This window comes from Geotrypetes seraphini, chromosome 3 (assembly GCF_902459505.1).
Source record: "Geotrypetes seraphini chromosome 3, aGeoSer1.1, whole genome shotgun sequence".
NCBI lineage: Eukaryota > Metazoa > Chordata > Amphibia > Gymnophiona > Dermophiidae > Geotrypetes > Geotrypetes seraphini.
The window spans coordinates 57,428,148-57,446,093 of NC_047086.1; the positions used below are offsets into that span (position 1 = coordinate 57,428,148).

At 40.1% G+C, this 17,946-nt stretch overlaps 1 protein-coding gene across 5 annotated transcripts in view; it reads right to left on the minus strand.

Annotated features, from left to right (window-relative positions):
- Positions 1 to 17,946, minus strand: part of ADGRB3 (adhesion G protein-coupled receptor B3) — a 1,500,610-nt gene that overhangs the window by 965,635 nt on the left and 517,029 nt on the right. For all 5 annotated transcript variants that reach the window (XM_033937354.1, XM_033937350.1, XM_033937352.1 and 2 more), the window contains one exon: positions 671 to 835. In XM_033937354.1, coding sequence (XP_033793245.1) covers positions 671 to 835 — 165 coding nt within the window. The remainder of the gene's footprint in view (positions 1 to 670; positions 836 to 17,946) is intronic.

Here is a 17,946-nt window from a genome sequence, read left to right on the forward strand (position 1 = left end):
AATGACGCCATCCTCAGGGGACACTAAACTCTAAAAGTGACATTGATTGCTCAGGAAAAAACGTCACTTTTAGAGTTTAGTGTCCCCTGAGGAAGGTGTCATTGTGGACACCAAAACTAGGATCCTTGTTGGGACTTGTATTTTTTGAATAAAGACAGTTTTCCTTAGCTGTTTGGACTCCTCCCTTGCCTCTCCTTCTGTACTGTTTGTAATTTCGAGGCAAGTTGTTTCTTCTTTCTAAGTTTCCAAGTAATGGTCTGTTAGTAATGGGAATAGCTAGATGGTGGTAGGCAATTTGTTGTATTTAGTTAGGTATTTTGCCTCTTAAGTTTGTGTCTTCTTAGCTGATGGGGTGTGCAATTTATTGGGCTGAAACGCATTCTTGTTTTTAAAGTAGATGTGAGATCTATCGCTGTATACAAGGACAATCCATTAATATCAGCAATTTATTAAGATTTCCTTTCGTAAAGAGATAAAACACTTTAGCAATTGGCTGCACTAGAAATGGCCTTAACACATAGAAAAGACCTGCAAAAGAGTGCACTGAGGCACTTTCTACCATAGCATAGCATTCTCAGTGACTTGTGTCTATAACTTCTTTCTGCTTCAGCAAAACACATTCTATCCTATACCATATCCATGCTATTTGCTAGTTACTGCATATGCTCACCTGGGCAGAGTGCAATATTGCATGGTTTATGTTGTGTTTCAGGTCCATCACATGATCTTCCCCCATACTGTGGAGGTAAACACGTTCTCGTCCTCGTTCTTTGGCCTCTACCACATGTAAAAGAACATAAACTCCAAGGGGACCATTCTTCCCAAACGCCATGTACTGAAACAAACAAAAAAAAAAACCCAAAAGAGAATTTATTTACCGTACATGAAACAAAAATGGAATTCATTGATGATACTAAACATGATTTAAAGGAGAATAAACAGAGGTATTTAATTTTGCCATCTATAAAACCATATCTAAGAAACTGTGCCATATTGTTTGATAAATGTCAGGAAAGGGCTGAGAAAGTTGTGAATTGCAATTTTGTACAACACCATCACACAACAGTGCACTGCAATCTTCTAATATCCAATCAAATTTGTTTCAACTGAACTGGTGCAAATCACAGCGATGTAATGGGTCCAACAATTCAAGTGGCCATCAATATTCAGATGACACCTAACCAGGCATTGCTGCTGAACGTTGGCACTAACTGGCCATGTTGGAACAAGGCAGGAGAGTGGTGTTACGGGGCAGAATCAGGGAGGAGCTAGCAGTTATATAGGTGTCATCAGTATTCAGTGCTCACATAGGGGGGGGGTCCTTTACTAAGGCATGGTAGTCAATTTAGCGCATGCTAAATATTAGGGTGCGCTAAATGCGAACGCGCCCATTATATTCTATGGACACGTTAGCATTTAGTGTGTGCTAAATCAGTTAGTGCCTTAGTAAAAGACCCACATAGCTAAGTGGGCAGACAAAACCACATAAAAAAAGCAGACCTAGCTAAGCCGATGCAGGTGATGGCACTGAATAACGGCCAGCATCCGCATAAATTCCAGGTTGTCAATCTTATGTTAATCTTTTATTTGACCCTATGATCTCTCTATGTTCATCAGCACCCTCAACCCCCCCCCCTTGTGATCACACACATGCCCTCCCCCATATCCCATTGCCCCACTTTACTGATTCCCTTCTGATTCCCCCCATTCCACTATTGTTCTGATCCATCCTGATCCCCTTAGCATCATCCTTCAACCTCTGAACCCTCCCAGATATATAAAAATATAAGAATTGCCATACTGGGACAGACCACAGGTCCATCAAGCCCAGTATTCCAACATGATCAGCCAAAACAGGCTTGACACCAAAGAACTATTTAAACTAGTCGCCAACCTGACAGGCATTGTTCCTCTTACGCGTTCTACCAGACTCTGCTCCTTCCTCGGATGCTCATGTCCACTACTTTCAATCAAAAATATAAGCCTTAAGAGATTTGCTTAGCAAAATAACCAACTGCTACATCAATCCAGTAATTATGATGGAAAACACAGCCCGTGCCGATATGACATGGAGCTCATTCAATGAACCGAATTGGACACAATTTCACCAACTATTCAAAAAAATATGTGACATAGTAACATAGTAGATGATGGCAGATAAAGTCCTGAATGGTCCATCCAGTCTGCCCAACCTGATTCAATTTAATTTATTTTTTTTCTTCTTAGCTATTTCTGGGCAAGAATCCAAAGCTCTACCCAGTACTGTGCTTTTTGGGCTCCAACTGCTGAAGTCTCCATCAAAGCTCACGCATAATCTCCCGTCGATGCCTGCCCCCAGTACTAATGTCTAAGGCTTCATTCAAGTTTCTAGCTGATCTCTACACATGGCTAGTAGACACACTAAATAAAAGGGAGTTTCCCAAAGAAAGAGGCCAAATCATCGTCAGACCTATCCTGAAAGACATGAAGAAACCAACTGTTCAGATTGAGAACTACAGACCCATTGCCCTAACTCCCCTCTTCATAAAACTAATGGAAGGACTAGTTCAATCAAAACTAATTAACCACATAGAAAAGTTTCTCCTACTCCATGATTCCCAATCAGGCTTTAGGCCATCATTCAGTACAGAAACTGTAATTGCCGCCCTCTTGAATGACATTTATGACATACCGAGTAAAGATCTAAATGCACTAGTAATACAACTAGACCTCAGTAGTGCATTTGACCTAGTGAACCACGACTTACTGCTGCTTTGCATTGACTCCTTTGGACTATCAGGAAATGTAATCCAATGGTTCCAAGGCTTCTTAAAATGTTGCAGCTACCAAATGCAGTCTGGAGAGACCCTATCTGACAAATGGACCAGCAAATATGGTGTTCTTCAAGGCTCCCCTCTATCACACCTTCACTTCAATGTCTATCTATCCTCCCTGGGAGCTCATCTAAAAAGTTTAAATGTTACTCACTATAGTTACGCTGACGACATTACTATTGTCCTGTCACCTGTCTACCACCTGCAGAGATTCGAAGAATAGACTCGGTCTTATCAACTATAGAAGGGTGGATGTCACACTTCAAGTTAAAGCTAAACACTGAAAAAATTAAGTTATTTCTAACCACCTCTACCAACTGCACCTTGGACGCCCTACCTTTCCCATCAACCCTTTGATTAGAATCCTGGGAGTTCATCTTGATAGACAGCTATCTATGACCACTCAGGTGGATCAAGTTGTACGCAAAGGCTGCATCATGCTTTGGAAAATAAGATCTATAAGAAAATTATTTAAATGTACACCTTTTCGATTACTAGTCCAATTGCTAGTTTTACGCCTCCTGGACTACTGCAACATTTCATACCTAGCAGGACAATGCAGCATTTCCGGAAGCTGAGTACTATCCAAAACACAGCAATGAGACTAATCTTTAACCTGAAAAAATCTGACCACATAACTCCATTCTATCAAAAACTACATTGGCTTCCTGTCGATGGAAGAGTTCTCTTCACATTTGGATCCCTTGTCTACAAAGCCCTACATGGCCGACTGCCTAACTACCTAACTGCTCAATTCTTGTTCTCATCACCAAGCCACTCTACACATTTCCGATCATTTTTTACCTACCCTTCAGTCAAAGGCTGTACTCAGATAAGATTCATTAACCAACTCTTATCATACCAAGCCGCTTCCAGGGATTCTGAACTGGACCAAATGGTTAGAATATCAACATCATATATGCATTTTAGAAAACTATTAAAAACCTATCTGTTCTCAAAATTCTTGTAATCCCTTCAAAGCAGCATACTGATGTGAAACTATCGTTTGCCAATATTCTATCTATTGTAGCTCACTGACAATGGTCAGCCCATCTCTTTTGTAAACCGCATAGAACCAAAAGGCTTTTACGGTATATACATAAAAAATTATGTTATTCTGTTTCCAACAGTGGCAAACCCAAGTCCCAAGTACCTAGCTATATCCCAAGTAGTAAAACAGATTTTATGCTCAATGATGGCCTATGGACTTATCTTTTAGGAAATCATCCAACCCTTTTTTAAACCCAGCTAAGCGAACTGATTTGGCCACATTCTCCAGAGTTTAATTACACATTACACATGAATAAATATTTTCTCCGGTTTGTTTTAAATCTACTACTTAGTAGCTACATTGCATGCCCCCTAGTTTAAAAAGATGTTGAAGATGCAACTGTTTGTGGAAGCCTTTTTTTAAAATTGTGTTGGTTAATGGTAGGCATTTTTAATAAGAATTCTGAATTTTGATTGCTGCCCTTTACCTAGTGTGTATAGTTCAGGTGGATTTGTTGAGTTTTCTGACATTGTTTTTAAGTGGGATAAATTACTAAGGCCTTCTTTTACTAAGATGCACTAACCGATTAGCACATGCTAATTGATTCAGCGTGCGCTACACACTAACGCGTGCATGTTAGTCTATGGACACGTTAGCATTTAGCACACCTTAGTAAAAGAGGGGGTATATGATTTGTCATGTAATTGAATGCATTTATAAAAAATACTGTATTCCGAACTATTATGAATGTTTGAAATGTGAACCGCTTAGGTATAGACGGTTTACAAATTTTAGAAATAAATAAATTCTCCGATGCTACTCCAATGCTCATAGGAATTCTATGAATGTCAGAGTAGCATTGGAGCATTTAGCGCTCTGGGTCAAGGTAGAAACCTCTATTGGGGCTTAGTAAAAGAAGGGTTTGGGCGTTAGTTATTGTTAAGTCGTTTGGTTGGAGAGTTGTTGTTTTTTTTTAATTTTGCAATTTTACAAAATGGTTAAGGGGCCGGAGGAGTTGCTGTACAGTGAGAGATTAGAGAAACTGGGCCTCTTCTCCCTTGAAAAGAGGAGACTGAGAGGGGACATGATTGAAACATTCAAGATAATGAAGGAAATAGACTTAGTAGATAAAGACAGGTTGTTCACCCTCTCCAAGGTGGAGAGAACGAGAGGGCACTCTCTAAAGTTAAAAGGGGATAGATTTCGTACAAATTTAAGGAAGTTCTTCTTCACCCAGAGAGTGGTGGAAAACTGGAACGCTCTTCCGGAGGCTGTTATAGGGGAAAACACCCTCCAGGGATTCAAGACAAAGTTAGACAAGTTCCTGCTAAACCAGAAAGTACGCAGGTAAGGCAAGACTCAGTTAGGGCACTGGTCTTCGACCTAAGGGCTGCCGTGTGAGCGGACTGCTGGGCACAATGGACCACTGGTAATAATAATAATAATAACTTTATTCTTCTATACCGCCACAATCTTGCGACTTCTAGGCGGTTTACAATTAAGAGTGCTGGACATTCAGCGAAATACAATAAGTAGATATTCAGAGGAAATACAGAGATCAGAGACCTCAGGAGGCAATAGTATAGAAATACAATTTGCTGAGCGAAAATGTAATATGTACATTTTAGTAGGTAATGTCCGACAGGACCTGTTTGGGATAAATAGCAACGTAAAGTTACGATAAGATGAAGATAACAGATTATATTTATAACAGTGCTGTAAGTTCAGGTGGAATAGGGAGGGGGGAGGGAGAGGGAGCGTGGGTCAATTGTTTAGGTATTTCTGGAACAGGTATGTTTTTAGGCGTTTCCTGAATTCCCCGTATGTAGTGGGCGAAAGCAGTTAGTCTAGGTCTTTGCCCCATAGGACTGCTTGGTGAGAGAGAAGGTGTTCGTGGTGTTTTTTTTTTTTCATTTTGCAGCATCTAACTGGAGGGGAAATAAGTTTTGGGTGTGTGTTTCTCTTGAGTTTGTTATTAGAAAATGCGAAAAGGTCTGACCCAACAGCAGCAATTCTTATGTTCTTATAGCACGTGATAAAGAAACAGATCTTACATTAACAATCAAGGAAATAGATTTATTGTTATTTTATTTATTTTAAAAATTTCTATACCGTTTATACCTAAACAGTTTACATACATAATTCTATAAAACAAATAAAATCAGTCAAACATGAACAAATAATCCAAATAATTAGTACCTAGTTATACAGCAAGTATCTATTATATAAACCCCAAATAAAGGAAATACTTAAAATTAGGAGACATGATTACAGCAAAGATAGAGGTTGGAGATTGCTTTTATTGATGCAAGGTAGTAAGTTACTTTACTTCAGATGGCTACAGATTACGGAGAAGGCAATAAGCAAATATTAAATATACTGTATGTGGCCAAAGTACTGTAACTAAAATGGAAAGTAGTTTTTTTTTTCAAAGAAAGAGTGATAGATATAGTAGAAGTGAAGGTGGCAGAAGGGAAGGAAGAGACAGCAAAATTCATGAGGACGGCAAAGAGATGCAAAGATTCTATGGAGTTTGAAGATTGTAAATTAAAGCAGAGATCAAGTGAGACAGAAGAAGAAAGAAGGGTCTGTGTTATTTTAATATTCATAAAAAATAGACAGGCTAGATGAGCTTGACTGTCTTTATCAGCCTTCAGTTTCAGTTTGTATTATTTTTCCATTTCTTTGGGACCCAACTGCTCCAATGTCTATACCAATATAAAAAATTCAGTAGATCATAAATAGCTTAAATTTTGCCAAAGGGGGTTTCAGGGCAATACCGTTCTTATAAAGATAGAAATCTCCAATGATATGATGGCAATATCTTTCCTTATTATTATTTCATACTTGTCTTGTGCAGTATGCGTAAGTGGATGCCAACATGGACTTGGGATGGGGGGGGGGGAATGAGAGGAAGAAGAAAAAATCTGCTGGTGGAAAGCATTTGACAACAGTAAAAATGATAACTTTGTAACAGACAATTGATATTTCCTTCTTTCAATTCATATCCTCAGCCTTGCCATGTGTCTGATTTATTTTTGTTGTTGATTTTTTTTTTTTTTTTTTTTTGCATAAGACACATTGAAAAAAGAAAATCCAAGTAAATCAGGCTCCAGTGTCCTCCACAATATTACTGAACGTTCTTATTCTCTCTCTGACTACAACGAGAATACTTTATTAATTATTCTGCACACTGCATTTTGGATTGCAAGTCTTATTAATTTTCTCTTCTTTCAGAAATTAACAGTGATATGCACTGTATTATCATGGTAAAAGTAGAAGGATGTTAAATGAATGTTAAATTGACATATTTTAGTCCATTAATCTTAAAAGTCTTGATTAACCTTGACAACCTGGGCCAGAGAAGAGAACATTATGCAAAGCAGCAGCAGAGCTTGAAAACATAAGTGCATAAGAGTTGCCATATTGAGACTTAAAGAAAGGACTGTCAAGCCCAGCATCCTGTTTCCAACTGGAGTCAATCTAGGCCACAAGTACCTAGCAATATCCCAAAAGAGTAAAACGGATTTTATGCTGCTTATCCTAGAAAACAACAGTGAATTTTCCCAAGTCTATCTTAATAATGGCTTATGGACTTTTGTTTTAGGAAATTATCCAAACCTTTTTTAAGCCTTGCTAAGCTAACTGCTTATACCATATTCTCTGGCAATGGATTCTCTGGAGAGAGGATGATATAGAACTCTTACTTTTGAGGGTGTAGAGTGTTCCAAAAGGAATCTTCACAAGAACCTTTATGAGGTTTCCAATTTGCTTTCAGCTACACCACCCAAACAATAATAAATGAATAATAAGGCTTCTGAGGCAGGCTGTATTGGCCGAAACATGTGTGTGCCGAGCCACCATACAGGTTTTCATGATTGAAAATAAAGGGCTCCTTTTACTAAGCTGTGATAGTGTTTTTAGCGCACGCAGAATTTTAGTGCGTGCTAAACCCACAATACGCGGCTAGAACTAATGCCAGCTCAATGCTGGCGTTAAGGTCTAGCGCGCGTGGCAATTCAGCGCGCGCAAAGCACATGCTAAAACCGCTATCTCAGCTTAGTTAAAGGAGCCCAAGATTGCACACCAACATTTTCAATATCTCCATTGTGGTTGTGTGTTTCTGTCTGGATTGTGGAGTTTTTTCCTAGTTTTCCTGTCCAGGTGGGCTAGTGAACCATAGAGAGGAGTAGCAAGTCCCATAAGCCACTCTAACCACTACATTCATGGTAAAAAATGTGACCCCATCAAACTCCCCCACCCCAAACTCTACTCTACTGCCATATAGGTGCCACCTGATGCCATAAGGGTGATTCTAAGGTGACAAAGCAGTAAAATTTGGGTTGTAGACAGGTGGGCATAGTGGGTTTTGGGGTGTTTGGGGGGGCTCACCATAACCTATGTGGGTGTTCTGGTGAGACCTTTTCAGATAAGTGGTCTACTGTTAAACAACTTTTGTAGAGCCATAACATTTGCCACTCCAGTAGAAGCAAGTATCCTTGCTCCATCCAATGTGTTATGATTAAAATTCAAGCACCTTTCCAGCGACATTGTACCGCTGCTGTGGCCCCTTGCTGAAGAGCTTAGGAGCACATTTAAATACCTGAAGAACTAGAGGTTGTGGCAGCCATTTTCAAGAGTAGGCCATGCTGGGCAGGAGCAAGTGGGTTTTGTTTCTGCCCATTTTCCCTTGTACCATCAGGGACCAGCAAAAGTAGGCAGGGGATAGCAGATTGTGGTTGCAGAGCTTAAGCTTCCTTTTATTTTCTTTGGGGGAGGCAGGATCAGAAGGTTGGGGTTCTCAGGAACACATGTCACTACTTGGGGTTAACTAGGTACTGGCTGATATTCAGACCAGTGCCTGATTAACTTCACTACATAAAGTTAAGACAGATATTTTGTGGTTACCTATCTGGTTAGTGGACTGAATATTGCAACTAACTGTCTAGGTAACTGCTTCAGTTTATCTGTGCCTGGCTTACCCCTAATTTCAACCTAAAAACCCAATCCAAAATGTTCAAATTCACATATAAAATGTGTTTTCTGATTTTGAAATGTTGTATTTTGGAGAAAATTCCCATAACATACAATGGGGACAAGATGTCTTATTTACTAGCACAAGAGCATGGATTTTTCATTTACAATCATTTAGACCACATGGCATGAATGAATGCACGAAGTGGCTTATTGCAAGGTAGTTTTGGTAAACATTAATAAAGTTGTTCAAACTTTCTTGAAGTATGACATCATTATGCTCTGATTTTTGTAGGGATACAGGACAGGGCTGGGAAAGATAGCATGAAAGAGAGTTGTTGCCATTGAGCACTCTTACAGAAAAAGTTGTGAATTCTAACTGGCCCCTGATGAAGAAGCAAAATGGGGTGCTCTATCGGGAAGTAGATGTTTTCATGCTGGACCCAGACAAGCTAAGTCATATTTTGATGAATGCTTATAGGAAGTTTAAAACAAGATTTTTAGACCATTGGGCCACTTTGGAATCAACTGTTTTTAAGGCTGACTCTTGTTATCACATTTTGAGTTCACCATCATTTATTATAACTCTAAGGGCCCCTTTTACAAATCCTTGGTAGCAATGCTGCCATGGTAAATGCACAGAAGCCCATTCAGTTCTTATGCCTCCTAGTGGTAGGACTGTGACATTACTGCTGGAGGGTCATTTGCACCATTTTGTACCAAGTGCAATCTCAAGATAGGATTGGAGAGGGGCCACTCTTGCCCAGGCCAACTGGATCAACATGGCAAATCTCCCATGAGTTTAGGCTCTGGGGTGGAATGCTCTTGCACCCAGGGAGTGGTGTTTGAAACTTTGGGGGGGATCAGATAGGGAGATGTTGAGGAAATTAATGATACATGTGATGGTCGGTATAGCAAGCCATAAATAAACTTGAAACTTGAACTCTGAAGGGATCAGATGGGTGGAGATGTCAAGAGATTATTAAGAAACATTAGGATTGGGGGTGCCATCTCAGTACTTTCAAAGAAAGTGACTGTATTAATGAACTGTTGATAATATGGCCTTAGATGTAGCCACACAATTGAGAACTGTAATATTTAGCACATGTACTGATCCACTTTAGCTCTCACCAGCAGCCACTCTTCCACTCTGTACCTCTTACTCGTGATCAGACCCTATTTGTGCTAAGCAGCTGGTATAGTTTATTTATTTATTCATTCATTCAATTTTCTATTCCATCCTCTCAAAAGAGCCCAAAACAGGTTACATAGACAGTAACGTGGAAGACAAAGGCGCGCGCCGACAACTGAGCGCAAGACGGAGGCGTGCACCGAAGAAAAAGTCTGTTTTTAGGGGCTGCGACGGAGGGTTTTGTTGGGGAGCCCCCCCCCACTTTACTTAATACATATTGCGGCGGCATTGTGGGGGGTTTGGTGGGTTGTAACCCCCAACATTTTAGTGAAAACGTAACTTTTTCCCTAAAAACAGGGAAAAAGTTAAGTTTTCAGTAAAATTTGGGGGGTTACAACCCCCAAACCCCCCACAACGCCACGCAATCTGTATTAAATAAAGTGGGGGGGTTCCCCCCATACCCCCCATCGTAGCCCCTAAAAACAGTCTTTTTCTTCGGCGCGTGCCTCCGCGCTGCGCTCATTTGTCTGCTCGCTCCTTTGTCCCGGCGCGCTTTTGACCTGACACCCAAGTTCACATACATAATATAGGTGAGCGACATGATAGTTGGAGTAAAGTCTTCAAATATGATAAGACGTACGTTTTGAGTTAGCGATTATGATTGCTGGAGTAAGGGCTATAAATTAAAATAAGGCAATTTTAACAATATGGGCACATTCTTCCTACAGTAATAAGACAATTTCTGTTAATAGTATGAAAATCAAACAAATGTATTGGACTTATTTCAGCAACAAGACAATTGGTGAGGCACTTCTAACGATATGCCACTGACTTACCATGCACAGACTTACCATGCTGGCTAGTTTTAACACATGGCAGATGTTAGTGTGGGTTCATGCTAACATCTTCCACATGATAAAACCTAAACTAGCTACATAACTCTGCCTATGTTATAGTCAATGTTATTCTCTTTCACTTGTATGGATTAAAAATACTAAGTATTAGAATACAGATAGGAGCAGAAATGCCATTTTTCATTCCAGACATATTCTAAGAACTTCCAATGGGGAAACTTTACAGTGTTTACTTACCATGGGGCACCTGATAACAGCTATGTTCCAGAGTTGTGCACAGAAAATTAAGCATTCATCTCATTATTGTTAAAGTATGCATCTCCTTAAATAAGCCCCCAACCCTTTGCTTCTGAAAGAAATAGAAAGAGCTCTGCCCCCCATCCCCCTTATAATTAATGAAGATTCCTTTCTTGAAGCACAATGCCTTTTTATTATTTTCATATTTCCCTTGGTTGGTATCTGGAGATTTGTTCACATTTCATTGCCTTAATAATTACACATGAGGCACAAAATACCCAGAGGTGCAATGCTGGGATTTCCAACTGTTTCAAGGAGAAAATCATTTTACAGAGCACTGAGGCATTCCCTGCCCCGGTGCACTTTTATCCTGGAGGTGGACTGTAAAGAAACCCATTGCCAGGAAGCACAAGAAGCCTGGCACAATTTTTTTAAACGTTTCTGTTATTGTTTTTAACTAAGAAAGGGAAGCATTTCTATTATCCCTTTCACTGTTTGTGTGTGTGGGGGGGGAGGGGGGGCTCTTCCTAGGGAAATGAGGGAAGATATTTTCAGATTAATTATCTTCACAATTATTCATGTAGCAGCCACTTTAGCAAAAAAAAACCAACAAAAAACTCTTCAATCTGAGAGCCAGAACCATCACCTGTCAATGGAACTCATTTTCAGACAAGAAAAACGTCCAAAAAATGACATAAAGGGGCAGACGGATATTTTTCTTGCCAAACCCTTCCAAGTTGCTATTTTCAAAACCTATATTCTAGACAGATATATATGGTAATGATCAGTAGTTCATCTAAGGGCTCCTTTTACGAAGCCGCGTTAGCAGTTTTAGCGCATGCAGCTTTTTAACGTGCGCTAAACCCGCGCTACACGGCTAGAACGAACGCCAGCTCAATGCTGGCGTTAGCGTCTAGTGTGGCCGGCAGTTTAGCGCACGCTATTACGTGCGTCAAACCGCTAATGCGGCTTTGTAAAAGGAGCCCTAAATCTCTAGAGGGCATGCTCTGGGACACCTTAGACCCGCCCCCAGGCCCACCCATCTCTGTCCTAGCTCCGCCATTGCTGCCTGCTTTGGTTGGGCAGGAGGCAATCCACGCATGTGCGGATGCCATGCAATGACATCACGCCCTCTTGCGCGTGACATCATCACGTGGCATCCGTGCATGCGTGGATTGCCTCCTGCCTGACCTGATTGAGAGGCTTTTCAAAACCTGGACAAAGAGCTGGGTTTTGAAAACCCATCCAGACCCCATGTCCGGGGAAATCCGGCCGTCTAGCTATGACTTGTACACAATATGGACATCTGGGGCTAGACCGTTTTTAATAATGAATAAGTGCCAAAAGGTGGCCAAACTGATTATGGCTAATGGGGGGATGAAGGCATGACCCCTCCTCACATTCCCCCAGTGGTCACCTCCTCCCACCTCCCAGAGAAATGAATGAAACAGTACATAGCTTCAGATGTTATAGCCAATCCGAGAAGAGCAGCAAACATGTCTCTGTAGTAGCCTAGTGGGTGGTGTACTTAACCACAGGGGTGAGGAGACAGGTCCATACCCTACTCCAGCGATGGCGAACCTATGGCACGCGTGCCAGCTGTGGCACGCAAAGGCCTTGCAGCTGGCACGCGGGAAGGTCCGCAATTAAGATATGCGGCGCGGCGGGAGGCGAGTGTGCCGATGTCTGCTTTGCAGCTCACCTGGCAACAGGGCCGGACTGGCCATTGGGAGGACCGGGCATTGTCCCGGTGAGCTGCGGCCCATCCTCCTGTGCTGGCTGCAGTCCTGTGAGTGGATGTTTAGCCTGCCTGTCTTCCCCTTAGTATCCTATGAGCCAGGCAGTGTGTGAGGGGGAAGTGGGGGGAGAAAGAGAAGCTTCACACTGAGTCTGTCACAGGAACTCAGTGAGGCTGTAGTGTGACTCCACATGTGACATCTGTAATCAGGAACAGTTCCTAGTGCTCCCATGCTAGAGAGGTGAGGATATGGGGGGATGTTAATGTGTCTAATAATGTGCTCCTCTGTAAAAACCTCTGTATCTTCCATGGGAGACATGCTAAATTCGAGGAAATAAAAAAGCTGCTTATGATGATTGCATAGAGAAGTTCAGTAAGCTGAGAGGAGGGCTGGGCTCTCTGTGAACTCTCTGCGCTGTATCTTATGGAAAACTCAATATATGTAAACATCATAATAAAATAACAAAGGCTCCAATAATGAAAAATAAAAGTCCTTTTCCCATACACTCAGGTCACCTCTTAATTAGTTGTTATTATGATGAATCCAATGTTGTATAGTCATTAATGCGATTAATCCAGTTTGCAGGTCATTTTATTTGGGGAATCGCAGTCACTTCTTATTAGTGGCTGGCCGTGCCTCTCAAGTGTGCTTCTGCATTTTAGCCCTGCCCCTGGACTTCAATGGGCGGGGCCTGCGTGAGGTCATGTGATTGGGCTGCTCAACCTAAAATGCCCGGGCCTATTTTTTGTCCCAGTCCGGTCCTGCCTGGCAATGTGTTCCTCGCGGCTGCCTGAACCGCCGCGGGGCTGTGAGACAGTATATTTTTTGACCAAAACGGATGTCTACAATTAGTAAAATTCCCCAATCACATATTTTTTTATGGGGACGGATTTGTATACAGCACTTCATTAGATTTTTTTTATTATACAAATTTTATCTTTTTGTTGACTTGAAGTCTTGAACAAAGAAAATGAGTACAGCAAAAAAAACAAAAACAGATAGTGGAAGACCATTCCAAGAGGCCTGGACAGAAACATATGGAGTGATTGAAAGCAGTGGGAAAGCATTGTGTATTATGTGCAATGAAAGTGTTGTGTCTCGCACATCACGTGTCAAACGTCACTTTGAGACCAACCATAACAGTGTTGCTGAACTTGGTTTAGCTCAAAGAAAAGAGTTCCTTGTAGGAAAATTAAAGAAATATCACTCCCAGTCTCTTAGTTTTAGCAACTATCTTTCAAAAACTAATCATCTTACAGTTGCCAGCTTTCAAATTTCACTGTGCATGGCAAAACATGGTAAGCCCCTCTCTGATGGACATTTTATCAAAAAGGCAATTTTGGCTGGTAGTAATTCACTCTTCCATGATTTCCAAAACAAGGATAAAATTGTGCAGCACATCTCTGAGATGCCGCTAAGCAGAAATACTGCAAAAGATAGGGTTCTGCGAATGGCTGCTGATGTTAGTCAACAGCTTACTTGCGACTTACAAAAAGCACCCTTCTACACCATGTGCTTGGATGAAAGTACAGATATTACTAACCATGCAAGACTAGCGCTCATTTTGCGTTATGCTACTGGTGACATCATGAGAGAAGAGCTGGTAAAACTGCTGTCTTTGCTTGGAAGAACACAAGGGATAGATATCCACAATGCTGTGATGGAGGCTTTTTCATCACTAGACATAAGTCCAGAAAAAGTGGTTTCAGTTACTAGCACCTAGCATGGGGGGGACAACATCAGTATTCATTCATTTCTTTGCTAAGGAAGCAAAACATCCACTGATTCAATTTCACTGCATAATACATCAAGAGGCTCTCTGCGCCAAAGAAAGCAGCAAAAAACTTGACAATGTCCTTAAAGATGTAACAAAAATGGTGAACTTCATCATGGCGCGTGCTCTTAATTTTCGACAATTTCAAGCCCTTCTTGATGAGGTTCAGGCACAATATAACACTTTACTGATATACAATAATGTCTGGTGGCTGAGCAGAGGACGAGTGTTAGAGAGATTTGTGGCCTGCTTGGAAGAAGTTAGGCTATTTATGAACGAAAAGGGGGAAGACTATCCTCAACTCACCAACATGGCCTGGCTTACCAACCTCATGTTCTTTACAGATTTTACTAACCACTTTAATGTACTAAACAAAAAATTACAAGGCATGGGAAAAACAGCAGAAAGCATGTTTAGTGACATCAAAGCTTTTGAGAGAAAATTGCATGTTTTTGAAAAAGACCTTGAGAGTGGACAGCTAAAATATTTTCCCAACCTAAAAATACATTTGGATAATTCTACATTTGTGGACAGTCATAAAAAACATCAGGAAATTCACAAAGCATATGCCACCATTGTAGCCGAAGCAAAGGAGAATTTTAGTAAAAGATTTTCTCAGTTCCGTAAGATGGAGACAACCCTTTCATTTATAACTTCCCCAGAAAAGTCCACATTTGAAGATCTTGATCTTTCCTGCTTACAGTGGTTGGATATTTAAAATTTGGAAATGGAGCTACTGGAATTTCAAGAAAGCTCTATCTGGAAAAGTAAATTCAATGACCTGCGTGCGGCTCTTGAACGTATTGAGTGTGAAAGGGTGACAAATGAAATCACTGCTAGCAGTTCTGAAAATGAAATTCTAAAAGCGTGGAATTCTCTGCCAGACAATTTTAAGTCCATGAAAGCACTTGGGATTGCTCTTCTTACTTTGTTTGGGTCATCCTATGCTTGTGAGCAGCTGTTTTCGGCTTTGAATCATATAAAATCTGATGCTAGAAAAAGATTAACGGATGACATGAGTTCTGCATGTGTTGCTCTGAAATTAACGCACTATGAGCCAAGGATTGACAAGTTATCAGCATGCATGCAACAACAAAAATCACATTAATTTTTTTCAGAGCATGCCCAATGCATATGTTTACATGAAGCAGTGTTTTCAGTTTGCAGTTAAGACACTTTCTAAGTTATTTAAATATTATTTAAAGATGTTATTTAAAAAAGGGACTTTACATGGCCCTGTTGTATTCCAATCTGGAATTTCCAATAAAAACGGGTTGGTTTAATTGAAAGCTCTTTTGTTTTCTTTACATCATATTATTAGAAATGTAATGATTTAACTATTTTCTAATTTGATTGTAAATTTTACAAAAAAACATGTATAGACTCTTTGGGAATGCACACCGAGTCTTGACACAGTTAACAGTTTTAAGAAGTTTATCTTTTTTTTTACTCAGGATACATTTGACATGTTATGTGAATAATACATTTAAAATATATTGTGTAACTGAATCAAATTCTTCCTAAATTCATTAAATTGAATGAAATCATTAAAACATTATAAATTGCCAATAAATTGAAATGAAAACCAAAGGATTGTGAATCAAATTGATTCTTTGACAATACAAAGATTCCAACCTTTAAAAATGATGTTACATAGTTCAGGCAACTTTATAAAGAGTTTTTAGATACGAAAATCTTGTTATTAAGGTTTAATTGACGTGCTGGCACTTTGAGGAAATTCTTTGGTTTTGTGCGGCAGTTTGGGCACTCGGGCTCAAAAAGGTTAGCCATTACTGCCCTACTCTAACTGCTACACTTATGGTGGAATCTGTGAGCCTTCCGAATCCCACCCAAATTCCACTGTACCTATATATAGGTGACACCTGGAGGCATAAAGGCTATAGGTGTAGTGTACAGATGAGCCTAATAGGTTTTGGAGAGCTTATCATACACTCTAAGGGGTTATGGTGAATTGTGTACCTTTTTTTTATATGAAGGTCACTGCAGTGCCCCCAGGGTGTCCGCCTACTCTGTTGGGATGTCTGTATGGCCAGTCTACTACAAAAGCTGACCCCTTCTACATCCCAATGACTTGTTTTGTGTGTTTTTCTGTAGGACATGGGACTCCTTTTACAAAGGCGCGGTAGCGGTTTTAGCACGCACGGCATTTTAAGCAGGCGGTAATTTTGTGTGTGCGCTAAAAACGCTAGCGCACCTTAGTAAAAGGAGCCCATGGGTTTTGTTTTTTTTAATAGTTCAAAAAGAAAAATGCACTGAGCACAAACAAATCCATTTGAAAACAAACGAGATAAATGTTTTGTAGTTTAGAAATTGGGCATGTTTGGTACTGGATTTTTGTGCGTGTTCCCCAAAATGTCTAAACTCAGATTAGACGTATTTAAAATGGCCTTTAATGTGCATGGCTCACAAATGAATAACAAAATGTATTATGCTACATCTGCACGTGAAATTTGGGAGGCTAAATAATGTTGCTTGTTTGGGGTGGTATACACTTTTGGGGTTCATTGTGGTTTTGGGGGAGGGGCAACCCAGGCTTATTTAAAATGTTATTTTACATTTTCGTTTGTATTCTGATTTAACATGTGTTTGTTAGAAATTATGTGCTAAAACTGAGAATGAAACAACAGAAAGCCAATGCTGGATTTTACTACATGGTGGTAGACATTTTTATCATAGGAATGGGATGAGAATCCCTGTTGTCTTTTTTTTTTTTTGTCAGCCGCTTCATTAACTACAACTAATGTGGCTACTTAACATCAGCTGAAGTTAAGAATAGCCACATTGGATTGAAAGAAAGAGTCACATTATCATGTGCTTACTACAATTATCCCCTGTGTCTATCATTCCTGGTTATATTATTTCAAATATGTACCTTCTAATAATGATGTTTCTGTTGTAGAGGGCAGTATTACCCAGCAAACATTGTTGGCATCCTCTACTGAAGGCTGCCATGCGGCAAGCTCAGTAAATTACATTCTGTTCTCAAAAATCATTATTATACATGATCTCCAAAATGAATTATCCCGTGCATTTTATTCTTTATTAATAGGATAGAGAGTAATGATTCAGTGCAGTTTTTCACTGTCTTTCCTGTAGATTGTAATTCAGAACCAAATGGGATTAAAGTATAATTTATACGGTGCTTCTTTCAGTGCACCTAATATCTTAAAGTCTAATTTGCAAATAAATATTTTTAAGGCTATGATTTGTAAAATGTATCGTTGTGTTGCCATAAGCTACCACACGCTAATGTGTGTTATTCACTGTAGGTTTTATTTTATGCAATAACAGTTATTTAATAATATAGGAATGTTTACTAAAGGACCCTTTTACTAAAGCTAAGCATGTGCTAATTCTATTAGCAGGTGCTAAATGCTTCCTATGGGCTTCTTAGCATTTAGTGCACACTAA